Source organism: Dermacentor andersoni, chromosome 7, assembly GCF_023375885.2.
Source record: "Dermacentor andersoni chromosome 7, qqDerAnde1_hic_scaffold, whole genome shotgun sequence".
Lineage (NCBI taxonomy): Eukaryota > Metazoa > Arthropoda > Arachnida > Ixodida > Ixodidae > Dermacentor > Dermacentor andersoni.
Window position 1 is genome coordinate 178,274,263 of NC_092820.1, and position 15,646 is coordinate 178,289,908.

General features: G+C 46.1%; 1 protein-coding gene across 12 annotated transcripts in view; it reads left to right on the forward strand.

Annotated features, from left to right (window-relative positions):
* The window catches only part of LOC126533186 (protein phosphatase 1 regulatory subunit 21-like), a 250,792-nt gene that overhangs the window by 147,692 nt on the left and 87,454 nt on the right, over nucleotides 1-15,646 (forward strand). For all 12 annotated transcript variants that reach the window (XM_055071642.2, XM_055071640.2, XM_055071641.2 and 9 more), the window contains 4 exons: nucleotides 10,711-10,749; nucleotides 10,830-10,892; nucleotides 13,397-13,439; nucleotides 13,510-13,619. In XM_055071642.2, coding sequence (XP_054927617.2) covers nucleotides 10,711-10,749; nucleotides 10,830-10,892; nucleotides 13,397-13,439; nucleotides 13,510-13,619 — 255 coding nt within the window. The remainder of the gene's footprint in view (nucleotides 1-10,710; nucleotides 10,750-10,829; nucleotides 10,893-13,396; nucleotides 13,440-13,509; nucleotides 13,620-15,646) is intronic.

Consider the following 15,646-nt stretch of genomic DNA (forward strand, 5'->3'; position numbering starts at 1 on the left):
TTTAGTAACCGAGAAATTGAGGTAAATGCATGACACGATTTGAGACCCCCCAGCGACATTCCGGTACTAGCCCGATGACGAAAGGACTCCTCATAATTTGTGTTACTAATACTCAACTACTCGTATTAAAAATATCATTTCATTCGATTATAAGACGGAAAAAAATGCTACTTGTCTACGTCTATTCGACTCTAAGAAAAAATAACATTTTGACGTTACCCTTCAGTAATATGGGTGTTCGAAAGGTTTCGTTTTCGCTCGACTCTGCGCGCTCGACTCTGCGCCGCGCACGCTTTGGAGTTTCAGTACTTTCGTTATCGCGTCGTGCTGTGAGGGTTCTGCTGGCTCGCGACACTTTCATTTGGAACAAGCAGCGAGAATGCCACGTCCATGTGATGTCGTGGGAAGCCCTCGTTGCTTTCCCACTCCGGAGAGCCGGTGTCGAGGCCGCCGTCGTAGTACGCAACGACGCCGGCAGTGCGAGCCCTCAGCAGCAGGTCGCGCTCGTCGGTGCTCAAATCGCTGAAGTTGAGCCCACCATCGCGAGCCAATCTGTCGGTGTCAGGGTCCATTGCGACGAGCGTCGAAGTTTGCGCCATAGAATGAAGTACCAGCTTATGGGCGTCTTGCGCTGGAGTTTGAGGTATAGTAGCGGCGCCTGGTGGCGGTGCGGGAAACGACATCTGGGTCGCGCCAGCTTGGGTCGTATTGAGCCCTGGCTGTGGCGAAGCACGTTTCTAGGCAGAGTTTTGCGTCGATTCGCACTTTTTTATGCCCTGTTGCGAGTGCGAAAAGGCTCGTCACTTCTCACAGACCACGCCGACCACGCTGCGAGCTCGCCGCAGCCTATAGTTTAACGAAAACGGACTCTCCGTGTGCCGTGGGACGTAATGTGGGACGTAATTCGTTTCTCCTTCCGCTAGCCACCATACTCCCGCTTTCGCTCTGCTGTCGGCTCTGTCTTGGCTCTGTTTCTGGCCGCGCGTTTGCGTTTTGCGCAGAAAAGCCGTAGCGCCGTCTGCGGACGCCGTTCTACTCACCGTTGGCGCAACGTCACTATGAGACCATGATGTCAGTACTCCTCGATCGGAGGGCGGGCGATTTGAACTGCGCTAGCGGTACGCGGACGCTTCAGAACGCATTTTCTCTTAAAATAAGTCTCTCCTTGGCACGAAACAAGCGTTTCGAGGTTTCTGTGATGGTATTTCAACAGTCCACGTTGACTTAATAGTAACCTTTAGTGTCCCTTTAAAATGCCACGTCTGTTCACATTCTTCGTCGTGAATACGGTTTACTGTCTTGCTTGGGACGACACCTGAACTATTCCAAAACGTGTGTAAATGACGCCGTCTGAAAAGGGCAAGCCATCCACCATGGGCATGCAGGTTATATTTCTCCGTATACATGTTGGCTGCCTAATACAGCCGCAGAAAGAAGGGCAAAAGAGTAAAGAGGCGCACCTCTGTTGCTAAGCGACACTTGTCTGTGTGGAGTATGGGCAGAGCAGGGAATCCACAAAGAACCATGAAAGGACTGGGCACCTGCCTCTCCACTCGCAAAACCTGATAAGTCATTGCCTCCGCCACACACGCGCGCGCTTGCACACACACACACACACGCACGCACGCACACCAAGAAAAGAAAAAAATAGAAGGTTCCCCTCCTGCATGGTCTAAGATTTTCCAAGCCCATGCATCACGCCTCCCTGGAAGCAAGTTGCAATGCGTCAGCTTTCTGCGCCGTGTCATCTGCTGATACCCTGAAATCTAAGAATTCCCAGGTTTCTGTATATGAATTCACAGTACTGAGCCATTATCAATATTGTTACGTGTGGAAAGACACAGACGAAAGAGGCTATTTACAGGCTATTTACACCGGAGCCAGAGAGCCAGGCCGACACTCGCTCTCACCAAGGGCACAGACCCACTTCGTCGTTCTCGTGGCGGCTCGTCTCTTGAGCATCTCGCGATAATATTGTAATAATATGACACATCAATTGAATAATGATCATCATTCTGTAAAGTTCAGTATGCTGAAGTTTGTAGTACTGAAATAGTTTTACATTGAAACTATAAGTCAGTCAGCACAAGATTGCAAGTTTGTTAATCTGAAAAGTTCATTAATGTGGTGTTCTTAGTAACATAGTAAAAGGGGTGTTTGTTGTGTTCGGGGTCTTTGGTGGCGAACTAGGGCGCAAAAGTCGTCCAAATTAACTACAGTCAACTTCTGTTAACTCAACCCTTGTGGGACCGAAATGTTTGGTCAAATTAACAAATGGCAACAAAATAAAAGGATTCAAATCTTTTGTCCTGCTTGAAGTAGTCTGTATTCATTGGCAGACTACTTCAGTACAGTATTACAATAACTATTCATGTCATTGTCGATCAATGGTCTGCAGACTCAACACTGTTGTCAGCGCTGACAAAATCATCAAGAGAGACGTTGCTCAGAGCACAGCACAAGTAGTCATTATCAGTGTAGGACAGGTTGCTGCCGCCACTGCCGTCGCCTAGGGAACCAGTGTTGCTGTCAGCTGAATTTGTTCTGTTTTCAAGCTTTTAGTAACCACTGCACATGTGAGGTGGCACAGATTGGGGGGATGAATTAACCAAGATGACATGCTTTCGTGTTTCAACTAGACTCGTTTTCCTTCCATAGCAATGTATCATTTCCTGCAAGGACATTCCAGTGCATCCGAATTAAATGAAGATTTGAATGAATGGGAGTCAACTACGGTAGTTGCTGTAGCGCGAGTAACAACAACAGACGCAGTAGGTGCAAGCAATGGATTGGTTTATTGAAGATAGTGTGGCTGCTTTTATTCCGTACGAATCAGTAGGTGCATGCGCACTTCGGGATGCGATAGGCGGGCTTGCAATGACGCGATACAGCACTTCCTCCCCCTTAGAAGCCTAGCCTGTCGGGTGGTCTCCTTGTGCGCGCAGAACGCCTAGGAAGTCCTAAGCCTGCCGGTACACTTGAGGTTGCTTCACTGGAAGCATGGGATGTACCAAGGGATCCGTCTGACGATGGTTCAGCGTCTTCCACTGCAGAGGGTTGATTACTCTCTGTGACTTGGTTGTCTCCAGGTCGAGTTGCGTAGAATTCTTGCTTTACTTCATCCGCTGTGAGTCGTGACCGCACTTGGTCTACATGACGGCGCTGCACCCCTCCTGTGGTGTCCACCGGGACCATACGCCTACCTCTTGTTGATGTCACCGTGCCGGGTAACCATCCCTGGCAAGCCTGATTGTACTGCCGCTACCAAACAGGCGCTCCCGGTGAAAAGACTTGTGGCAACGGTGCCGGGGGTCTGCTAACCGTGGGATCCCTTGCCACCTCTTCCTCTGGAAAATGTGCACTTAGGCGGGTCCTGGGTTGAAAACCCAGCAACATCTCCGTGGGCAACTTGCCATCTCGAGTCGGTGTTGCCCTGTAGCGTAGCAAGAACTTGGAAATACGACTGAGCAGACTTTCATCCTTATTTTTCTTGATACCTTCCTTAATGGTGCGCACTGCACGCTCCGCCAATCGGTTTGACTGCGGATAGTATGGAGCGGAGGTAACATGACACACATGGTTATCTTTGAAAAATCTTTCAGTCACTGAACTGCTAAATTGTGGCCCATTGTTGGAAACGACTGTATGGGGCAGACCAAAACGCGCGAAGATCCCTCGCAGTACTTCGACTGTAGTTTCTGCACTTGCTGTTTTAAGAGGTACTGTCTCTATCCATTTCGTTTCCGCATCTACCACCACCAAGATCATGTGACCTTCCACTGGCCCTGCATAGTCGATATGCAGGCGAGACCAACGTTTGTTGGTTTTCGGCCAGCTTGAAGGGACCTGTACTGCTGGCATAGGCCAACATTGCACGCATTGCTGGCAGCTTTATACCAGCTTGTCTATGTTGTGGTCCAATCCGGGGTACCAAAACATCGTACGGGCCAGGCGCTTCATTGCAGTCATGCCTGGGTGGGTGTCGTGAAGTTCTCTCAGAATAAGTGCCCGCACGGTCTCGGGCAAAACTACGCAATGACCCCAGTATATTAGTCCTTTACTCACAGCGAGTTCGTATCTGCGGGTGAAGTACGGCTGAAGGCACTGTTGCTCCGGCCCCAGCTGGTTTGGCCAACCACAAAGGAACCACGTCTTCACCTGTCGGAGAAGCATGTCCTCGCTAGTGCTGTCTGCCAACTGCTCTGCACTAAGAGAAAAATCTGTCAAAGCTTGCGCATGTAGCACATATTCGACGGGATCATCTTCACCAGGGTGCCCTTGCTCCGGCAGTGGCAAACGGCTCAAAGCATCGGCATTCACGTGTAATGGTCCTTTCCGGAATTCTATGTCATACTGATACGCTGATAAAAGGCGCGCCCAACGCTGTATCCTGGCCGCCGCCATCTGCGGAATTGGTTTCTCGGGATGGAACAGCCCTGTCAAGTGCTTGTGATTCGTCATCAGACAAAATTTATTGCCAAAAAGATAGTCTCTGAACCTTGTCACACCAAAAACTAGGGCGAGCGCTTCCTTTTTCAGTTGCGAGTAATTTTGCTCCGCCGGCGTCAGGGTTCTAGAGCGAAAAGCTATCGGATAGTCTTCGCCGTTGATGCGGTGAGACAGCACTGCGCCCAAGCCGACCGATGAGGCATCGCATTCCAGTCGAAGGTGGTTTTCGCGGGTCATAGTGGACCAAAAATTTAGCCTTGCCTAAGGCACTCTTTGCTTCTCTAAATGCTCTGTCCTGGGTTCTCTAAATGCTCTGTCCTGGGACGGCCCCCATTGCCACAACACCCCCTTTGCCAGCAAGCGATATAAGGGAGCCAGCGTCGTTGATAAGTTGGGCAAGAATTTAGCATAATAAGTAACCAAGCCCAAGAACGATTTCAGCTGGCTTACTGATGGTTTCGGCGTGGCCAGTACTGCCTCGAGGTTATCTTGCAGAGGATGAAGACCTTTGGCATCGATGCGGCGCCCCAGAAACGACACTTGTGCTTCCCTAAACCGGCACTTGGCTTTGTTCAACTTCAGGTTGTGTTCACGAAGCCGCTGAGACACCTGCCACAGTACCGATGTGTCGTTTTCCTTTTCCGCCACAATGATGTCGTCGAGGTATACTTGAACATTCGGCAAACCTTGCAAAATGGATTCCATGCATCGCTGGAACAAGGCGGAGGCTGAAGCAATTCCAAATGCTAGGTGATTGTAGCAGTAAAGGCCCCGGTGTCTTTCTAGCTTCGTCGTCCAGCGGCAGCTGATTGTACGCGTTGCGTAGGTCCAGAGTGCTGAAGACTTCGCCTCTCGAAAGCGCCGCAAATATGTCTTCAACTTTGGGCAGGGGATACTGTTCCAAGTGAGACGCCAGGTTGACTGTTAACTTGAAGTCGCCACACAATCGTATATCGCCATTCTTTTTTGCTACCGGAACCACCGATGTTGCCCAATCTGAAATGCTTATCGGCGAAAGCACTCCGTCTTGCACAAGACGGTTGATCTCGGCCAAAACTTTGAAGCGCTTGGCATAAGGCACTGTATGTGCCTTACAGGAACGTGGGCGGGCTCCTTCTTTGAGGTGTAATTGCACAGGGGGGCCCTTGCAACAGCCAAGCTTGTTCTCAAAAAGATCCGAAAATTCATCGAGCAGAGGCGTCATCTTGTTATCCCGAAGAACATTTACACTTGAGGTGGTTCTAGTGTCCCAGAAGGACACACCCGCCTTACGGAAGGCCTCTATCGTGTTCCGGCTGCGCAGCAGTGGTCCGTTACATGCCACCACGATTAGCGTGCTGGTCACAACAGTCGATCCAGACTGAACCCTCATGGTTATCTCGCGGACAACTGGCAATGACTTGAGGAAGTATGTTAAGCGGAGCGACGTTTTTTCCAGTGCCGGCCACCATTTGCGATGTTTCTTAACTATGTTCTTCGGTATGACGCTGACCGGAGAACCCGTGTCTAGAATCATTCGCAATTTCTGGCCCTGCCGTGTCAACTCTTCCTCGAGAGGCTTTAACGTAGCTCTGTAGGCGGAGCTGTGAGTGACAAGAGCAAGCAACATTTCTTCTTCGCTCTCACCTTCCGTTTCCTCGACGGCAAAGGCACCACGTTCTCAAGGGTGGCCACTGCTGCAAACCTTCGCCAGATGACCTTTCCTGCCGCAATGGTGGCACTTGGTGTTTCGATGACAGCACGTGTGTTGCGTGGGGGCCGCCACAATGCTCACATGAATGGTTGTTCTTTGCCGTGTTCCACTTCGTCCAGGGTCGGCATCCTCGCTGCGACTGCACAACATTGATGCTGGTTCCCGTAGTCACTGGGTCTGCTTCTCGCATGTCACGAACATCGGCTAGCACCTTCTCTGAAGCTATGGCAAATTCTTCTGCTTCCTCAAAAGTTAGCTTCTTCCGCGTTAATAGGCAGCGTCGTGCGTCGTCATCCCTGATTCTGCATACTATGCGGTCTCGCAGCATACGGTTCAGCGAATTGCCGAAGTTGCAACTTTCCGCCAGTCTCCGAAGGTCGGCAATGTATTCCCGAACGCTCTCTCCGTCCCTTTGTTTGCGCATAAAGAACGAGAAACTCGCCGCTATTTCATTAACTTGAGGATTGTAATGTTCCTCGAGGTATTCAACGACTTCATCGTAAGTCTGGCTGTTAACCGACACGGTTGGAAGGCGTCCTTGCAACATGCGCACGACATTATCGCTCAATGAAGACACCAGCAGAGCTCGGCGTTTGGTCGTGGCGGTAATTCCATTGCCCTCAAAATAAGCTTCCAGCCATATCCTGTACATGCTCCAGCTGCTCACCGTCTCGTCGAAAACCGGTGGGCGAGATGCCATCATTCGATCCTATCAGTCGCTGACCATGCTCACATGAAATCCCATCCTCGTCGCCACTGCTGTTGCGCGAGTAACAACAACAGACGCAGTAGGTGCAAGCAATGGAATGGTTTATTGAAGATAGCGTGGCTGCTTTTATTCCGTACGAATCAGTAGGTGCATGCACACTTCGTGATGCGATAGGCGGGCTTGCAATGACGCGATACGGCAGTAGTGCAGAATCTGATTCTGTGATTCATTAAGAAAATCAGCAGAATAATTTTTGCACTTTTATGTTTTTATATATGGTGACCGAGAACTAGAAGAAAAAAAATATTGCAGTCTTAACCCGTTGCCAGCATCTGTAAGGCCACCACAGCCACCCTCATTGAGGAAAAAGGGCTTCTTCAAAAGCATTGTGATTTGCGCCCTTTGGTGAAGGCAGAAAGGTGTCTTCATTCCGACAGGGCTAAGGGAGAGCTCCCGAAAGTGTGTAAAGAGTAAAAACAGGGTGCCTTGGCTACACTCTTGGTTGCAATTACACCTGCACATTTTACAGTCGCATGGCTCAGTTTCTGTTAGTTATGTTGTCAGCACCATAGCATGTTCATTTCGGACTACGTTAGCCTCAATAGTGCAGTTGGTGCAGATGTGAGCTGCTTTGGGCACATTTGTTGTGCAGCTTAAAGGGGGCTCGGAAGAAAGAAAGTGTCATGTTCTGTCTTTTATTGCCTTTAGCTTGTATTTTATGCTGCGGGCTTGTGAACTAGTAAACTTTATCCCTTCTTGTAAACATGATAGTTTTGTTTTCAGAAAATTTGCGATTTCTGCCAAGTTTTAATAAAAAATTTACAATCTAAATCAAAAATTTGAAACCAGCAGTCACTAGATATTAAGTTTTTCTTTTGAATGCAACAAACCTTGCCAAATTTGGTGCAGTGGTTGCCGAGAAGAACTAATTATCCTTTTACATGCATTTATATAGGAGCACCTGAGCTAAAGCTTCCTCTTAAGCACATGTGCAATTCATGTGTCTGCTTACCTAAAAAGAATTGAAGCTAAGAAGGACATTCGAATATCTTTAAGTTTATGTGTATATCTGAAGTTTGTTTGACTCGCTGTGATTGCTTATTGGCTATGGTGCACCGAGTAAGATAAGACAGGAACGCCGACTCCACTCTTCTGGAAGGGACACATTTTGAAATGCCGGCTCCTGCTTCACAGCGTATTCGCCAGACGGTGCTGCAGATGAGGAAAATTAGTGGAGGGGAGAGGTGGGTCTTCCAACAAACCGAAGAAGTAGAGGCATGCGCGGACCAAGCTCGGGAGTCTCTCTGTTGTTTCTATAGCAACGGCGCACAGTCGTGCTTAGCGGTGTTCCCGTGCCTGCTGCTTGCCTATCTGTTTTGTTGTCTGCTCCGTACATGCCCTGATGCCTGTAGCATGCATAGCATTTGCGGTTCACGGAGTTAGGTTAGCAGAAGGATCACATGTTCAGATCATGTTATAAATTTTATACAGGCCAAATGGAGGGAACTTGTAAGGTAGGCTACATAGAATTATACAAGGCACAAGAACAGAAAATAAATGAATTACGGAAAGCAACACCGAAAGAGAAACCAGGAAATGGGGAGGGGAATAAAACGATAGTTCGTGTGGTCTAGAGCACTGAGAGAAGACAGCGAAACGAGCTTTTAATGAAAAGGTGACATTTAGCACCCTTTTTATGTGAGCATCCACCAAGTGCAAAGGTTGCTTCGTTTGCTTCTTTTCTCGCAAGGCCTTTTGTGTAACCCGGTTCTCTTGCGAGCCAAATTACCGTATTCTCGTTAAGACATAATAATGCAGAAATCCTGCTAGTGCTTCCAGCTTATGAACTTCACAAGAGAAGCTGAAAATATGTGTCTCCAGCTAGTGGTGAATTGTTGCTTCATAAGCATTCGCTGGCTTTGAATGGCAAGGAAAGTAGTCCTCGGCATTGCATGGCAACGCAATGTGCCCGCAAGTCTTTCGCAGTGCGAACACTGGTCAGTGTCGTGAATGGCGCCCCTCCTGTGCCTCCACACACCCACGGAGTCTGTGTAGGCACACTTAGCATTCATACCCGGGTACTTTTGCTTTGCTGGACCACCCCTGCACATCTTTATCTTGTCAGTAGTCTCTACCATATGCTCGAAGTCTTCGAGGGTAGTCGTTTGTCCTTCAAGGTCGATTGCGTTCAAATTGCAGTTTAGTATAAATGCCTCAAATATTTCCCATGAAGGCCTTCTGTGAAATAGATGCACTTCGTTACAGAAAGAACTGTGTCTTCGCTTAAAAAAACCTGCGTGTTGCTGGGGGGCAGCACCCAGCTATTTGATTTTGAAAATTTTCATACCTTGTAGTGGCCCCATGAAGGCAGAAGCTTGACCCTTTGTGGATGCAAAAAGAGTTCCTGCAAAAGTGAATTTTGATCTGTGCACAGGGAACGTGCGTTGTCGTTCTGAGCTGTGGGCCCACTCAAACTATTCGGTTTACTTAATAGAGTCCTGCCAGGATGCCAACTGAAGGACTCTTCTCAAAGGCAAGGCTGAGAATTGTCATTATGACACGTGTCTGGAGAAGGGAAGGTGTAGTTGTAGACAAATTGATCTCCTCCTGTCCTTTCGCATCCGCGTCTTCTGGTTCCTCCTGGCATTCAGCGTCATTGAGGACATTGTGTTCACTGAAGTACCTGTCAAAAGTAAGGTGCATCTCGAAGTATTGCACACGTATTTTGTCCTTAGCTTTAAGCGGTCGCTGTCTTTTAGGAATTTTTGTCTCCACTGGTGCAGTAGCTGCGAATCAGGTGGTGCCGCGCAGAGTGAAAACTTCTCCCATCCTTTGCCAAACTGAGATTTACAGCTGGGAACAAAACACTGATGGTTTGCTGTCCTGTTGCTCCGTCTCTTCACACACAAGTATCAAGATACCTTGTTCTGTCAGGCATGTATAAACATGCTGCAGACATGGCAAACAAAGCAAGGAACATGAAAATTGAAACATGAAAGAACCTTCACTTCCGCGCAAACATTCAGGCATGAAAAACAAGTATGCCTGTTGTGCCTTCCTGTGCAGTATTATTTTTCGTCTGTTTCCTCTAAACACATGTAAAAATGTCTCACATACGTGCAGAAAAGGTGGTACCATGTGTTTATTTGTGCTTTTATTTGTGCACATATATTTTTTTTTGTTGGATTTCTGTCAAACTGAGATGGCTGAGGGCGCGAGTTTCTAGCAGACGACACGCTCTATGTTCGCTGCGCTGCCCGTTCAGCGTCACCGTTGCCCTTCTCCACTCTGCTCTGCGTGTGCCTCAGCAGAGGGCGCTACGCGATGAGGGTAGTTGGCGGGAGGAGGAAGGTAAGGAAAAAGCCTGTGCCTGACGAGGAGCGGAGGCAGAGAGCAGAGGTATGAGCTAGGCCCCGGCATCGGCATTGCACGGTTGCACCCGAGCGAATGCGTTGCACGGTGTTGGAGTTGGCGCTCCTGTTTATCTTGCTCCGTCCTATGGTGTTCGGCTGCTAAGCACAAGGTTGTGGGATCGAATCCCCGCCGCCGTGGCCGCATTTCAATAAAGACAAATAGTGAAAACACCCGCGTACTTAGATTTATGTGCACGTTAAGGAAGCTTTGGTGGGCCAAATTATTCTGGAGTCCCCCACTACAGCCTGCCTCAATCAAATCGTGGTTTTGGCACATAAAACACTATAATCTTTTTCTTTTTTTTGAAGTTTCTTTCAACCTACTTGAATTTGGCCTTCGACAACCTTTAAATTCCTGAATCATCTTTGCTCTTATGGGCAAAATACCAATTGTAAGCCTACACATTCTAGTTCTTTTCTACAACATTCTCTAAATTTTGTTACAGATTGAAAGTCTGAAGAACAAAGTTAGGAAACTTGAGGAGGTGAGTTTTTGCTTTGATCTGGTGTGTAATTGTTACCAATTCATGTTCAACCATCACTGACATTTTATGCCTGAATTTAGGAGAAGGAACACTGGATGCTGGAATGGAAGCTGTTGCAAGCGAAGTACGAGAGGCAGGCTAAAGTAAGATCCTTGTTTTTGTTCTTTTCTTCGTAGCCAGAGGAACCCCCCTGATTACTAAGGCATTTATTACTGTTTTCAAATATTCAGTGAATGCCTTGACATGTAGGCCTCTGGTCAGGTTAAACGTTTGCATTTGGGTGGTGTTAACCTAAGAAACATTGTAAAAAATGCATCTTTTAGTACTGTAAGTGCTTAAAAATGGTTTATCTTGTAATTAATCAACAAAGACATAAGGAACAGTTATTAATGCATAAAGAACTGTTCTTCACATCCCACGTAATATAATATACCATATCTTGACAAGTACGCTCTTGGTTCTTTACATTTACGGGAAGTTTAGCCATAATAACTGGAAGTTACTATCGCTTAATTTATCTTACAGCATGCACATTGATAAAATGGGCAAGTTGGTCTTTTTGGAAACTGTTTATGGAGACATGAACTATGCAATGCCCCTTCATGCACATAACCAATCAGTTATACTACTATGAACACACTCACGCTTGAACATGCATGCGCATTGTTTAGTACTTGTATGCTGATGACAGCAATAACAAGAGTGACTGACTACTATTCATTTACTCCAAGTATTTCAGGCATTCCCCCTCCCAACTAATAAAAGATAATGCTCTTGAGCCACTCTATTCATGAAAAAAAAAAAAAAATCTCCACAGGTTCGATTCCTTTTTCAGCTCCTGACTAACAAACTTGCTGTTGACCCCAGCCATTACTTGTGAACACTGGCAATGACACACAGACAACATGCTAAGTTGCATTCCCTTAAGGTACATACATGCTAGTGGAAAAGCATGTGCCATGGGAGCAGCCTTGCGGGAGCTTTTTCGTGGCTTTCTGCAGTTGTGACAGACTTTTTTGTAGTCTTAACCCGTTGCCAGCATTTGTCAGGCCACCACAGTCACCCTCATTGAGGAAAAAGGGCCACGAAAAGTCATGACCGACTTTTCGAGGCTTTCCGCGGTGGCAAGCAAGCCACAAACGCAAGAGACCAGTGAGAATGGCCCCTTCAGTAACATGCACGCAGGAAACTGGTGTCATGTGAACCTACCAGACCATTCAATTCGTACTTGCATCTGGTGTCAGCCAGACTGTTTGTTTCGCACTATCGTCTGCTCTGGCTCACGCTTGTTTTGGTTTGCTTGGGTTGGTCTCGTTCGCACTTTGGATTGTCGTGGTTTGTGATTGTTTTTACAATGATGAGTCTAAACCGAGATGTCCTGATGGAAAGGCTTTTGGAGACAATGCACCATATCCGGTTCTGTATGAAAAGTTGGACGATGAATACAAGGACGCAGAGGCGATACCCAGTACCTCATTCTCCTTGTCTTTTGAATGCGGCGACGCCACAACAGAAGAGAGCACAGAAACATGATTATGATTAGTGGAAATGACGTCATCTTCATAAGACATAACTCGCATTAAGAACGAAGGATGAAGAATGTAAACACAGCACCAGTCTGTCAGCAGGTGAAGGAAGAAGCGTGCAACATCTCGCACCTACATGCAGAGTAAAACAGAGGACGCGAAACTTTCATGCTGTCACATGACTGCCTCAGCGGCTCGCTGCCAGTTCGTGTGGCTGGTCTGCTGCAGCTGCATTGGAATGCCGGTGGCGCACGGCACGCATTTTCCTGCTAGGGTGTCGTACGCACCTTTACACTGTACCACACCAGAAACCAGTACGTTTGAGAACCCTTTCTTTCCAAGAATGATAACAGAGTGGAACAGCAATAGCAGGGACACTTGGGCTTGTTGGTGGAAGTTCATAGACGAGAAAAAAGAAACAAGGTTCACAAAATGAGCCGACTACATCTGCAAAGTTTACTCAAGATCTGGGGCTTAACCAGCTCATGTTCAAGTCTCACTGACATTTCATAGCTGAATGTAAGAAAAGGTCAGCATACTGTTCTAAACTAAATCTCAAAATTTGGTTGAGTGTCGATGCTTGTATGGTGAACATTGCTTATTTGTCCTCGTGTTAGCGCTGCTGTAGGCCAAGAGTGAAACAGACTAAAAAATATACCACGTATTCACATTGTGTAACCTGCCTGCAATATTGTCTGTTTTCTTTCTCTTTTCTTGCCTGCCCTGCTTGGGCCAGCCTGATGCCCGCAGTATTAATAAATAAAAAATGAAATAAATAAATAAATTTCATTTCACTGATTCCTCCTAGGTACTTGTCTACGGTGTGTACTATATGCCATGCTTCAGACAAGCTACCCAAGTAGTACTTCTTTTCTGCAGCCTTAGTAATTTCTCTGATGGTTTTATCTGTACATTTTGCACAACAGTAAAGGTGTTAAAGCTTGCACTTATCCACGCGTGTCATTATTTATAATCTTTCTGCGATGTGCTCCTGCATAAATGTTTGCCTTTGGAGCAAGGTGTAAATAATGCGCTGCATTTCATATGCATTTCAGTAGTGCGCTGACCATTTATTATTCTGAATTATGTATACTTCTCATTTATTTTGCTTGTTTTTGCAGGACATGCTACCAGTGTCTGGGCAGCTGCTAAACAAAGGCGAAGGTCAGTGCTCCTGCTTGACAACTTGTTTCCTGTTCCTGTTAGTGAGAGACAACAATTGTTTGTGTCACAGGTGATGGTCACGACGGCGAAGTGATAGTAGAACACTTCAAGGCACGCATAAAGGAGATGATTTGGCAGAACCAGCTGGCTGACAGCAAGGCTGTCTACTACTATTCGGAGGCAAGTTACTGAATTCACTTGTTCTTTTTTGCTACCAGTGAAACTACCTTCAACTCAAGGGATGATTGAATATCCGCTCATCCTTTAGGAAAAAGATTTGGCTTGTGGGTGCGGCCGCCGCTTCGGTTTCATCCAAGCAAATAACCAGGGAAATCGGAACTGCTCCGAACTGTTTTGAATTTGTGACATTTAAAAGTAATGGTTATGCTCTAGTTAAGCTAGGAAGTGGATTTTTCAATTAGTGCTTCATTCTGTTATCTTTCACAAGGATTGCAAACACTTAGTAACAGTAAAAAAAACAAAAAAACAAATTGAGCACGGAGCTTGCAACTTTGAAAATTTTCAGTAAAACAGACATCTAAATTTCGTGAACTGCTTCTATAAAAAATTCATTTTATATAAGCAAAGTTAAAAAAAAAGCTTCACCTGAAGCCACTTCAGAGTTTTCTATCAAAAGATACGTGCAATAGAGAATCACTTTTACTAATCAACTCCTCAAATAATTTGGATGAAAATAGTTGCATTCAACAGAAAAAGTGGAGTTCTAGCAACTGTTACTAGAACAGCAATTCACTGTTTATTTAGAGCCTTTCTTGTTTTTGTTTATTTAGGTGTTTTTATTTAGAACCTAAATTTTGAAAGTAAATCGATCAGAATTCGAAAAATTGGAAAATCGCTTAGAAAATGAAACAAGTTTTAAGGAACTCTAAGGGCAAATATTAAGCCAAGCTAAAGTGATATATTAGTGCTCTAATACATCTAAGGCATCAATATTATCACAAAGAGAGCTTTAGTAAAAGAGAAATTGAGGTAAATGCATGACACGATTTTCAACTCCCCCGTGAAATTCAGGAACTAGCCCGATGACGTAGGCACTCCTCATTATAATGCTGTCACTAGTACTCAACCATTCATTATAAAAAGATCATTGCATTATCAGACGTAAGAAACTTGCTGTCGACCCCAGCCAGTACCAGTCAACACTGGCAATGATACAAGGCCATGTTCCCTTGCACTGTACTGCGCCAGAAACCAATATGTTTAAGGACTCTTTCTTTTTGAGAATGATAACAGAGTGGAACAGCAATACTATAGAAACTTGGGCAAGTTGGTGGAAGCTCACGCTTGGAATACAGCGGCCATAACACACACGATGACAAGGAAACAAGGTTCACAAAACGATCCAACTAAATCTAAAAATTTAGTCATGATCTGGTGTTTAACCAGCCCATGTTCAAGTCTCACTGATGTTTTATACCTGAATTTGACTGGTCAGCGCATTATTCTAAACTAAATCTCAAGGTTTAGTTGAGCGTCAGTGCTTCTCTTCTCCAGTTCTGTCCAATTTTTTATGAAAATGAACTCATTGGTGTTACCCTTGGCAATGGCGCAGGCATTCGGAAGGTTTCATTTTCACATGACTGCACCACCCCTACTTTCGTATTTCAGTAGTTTCGTTATTGCTCAGTGCTGTGCTGGTTTTGCTGTCTCGCGAAATTTTCACGAACTGCAAGTGGCAGATAATGCCAAGTTCATGGGATGTCACGGGATGCCTGAATGGTCTATTGCACTTGAACAAGAGCAACTGCAGCTGTGAATCCAATCCTCTGTCTTGGCTCGGTCTCTCCATGGCCGCACGTTTGCGTTCTGCACAAGAAACCATAGCTTCGCCTCTCGGGCGCTGTTTTATTCACCGACGGCAGTAAAGAGCAGTGATGGCGTATGCAACGTCATCACTCCCCACTCAGGGGCAGGCGATTTGAATTGCACTAAATGTATGGGGATCATTCAGACGCAATTTTATATTGAACTAGGCAAGTCTTTTCTTGGCACGAAACAAGCACTACAAGGTTTCTGGATTGGTATTTTAACAGTTCACGTTGTCTTAATATTTTCCTTTAGTGTTCCTTTAATCATGAAGTTTACAACTGCACAGCTTGACATCAAAACCAGAAACAGGCACTGCAGTTCTGTAAACTGCATGTACAGTAAAACCTTGTTATAACGAAACGGGACATAACCAACTA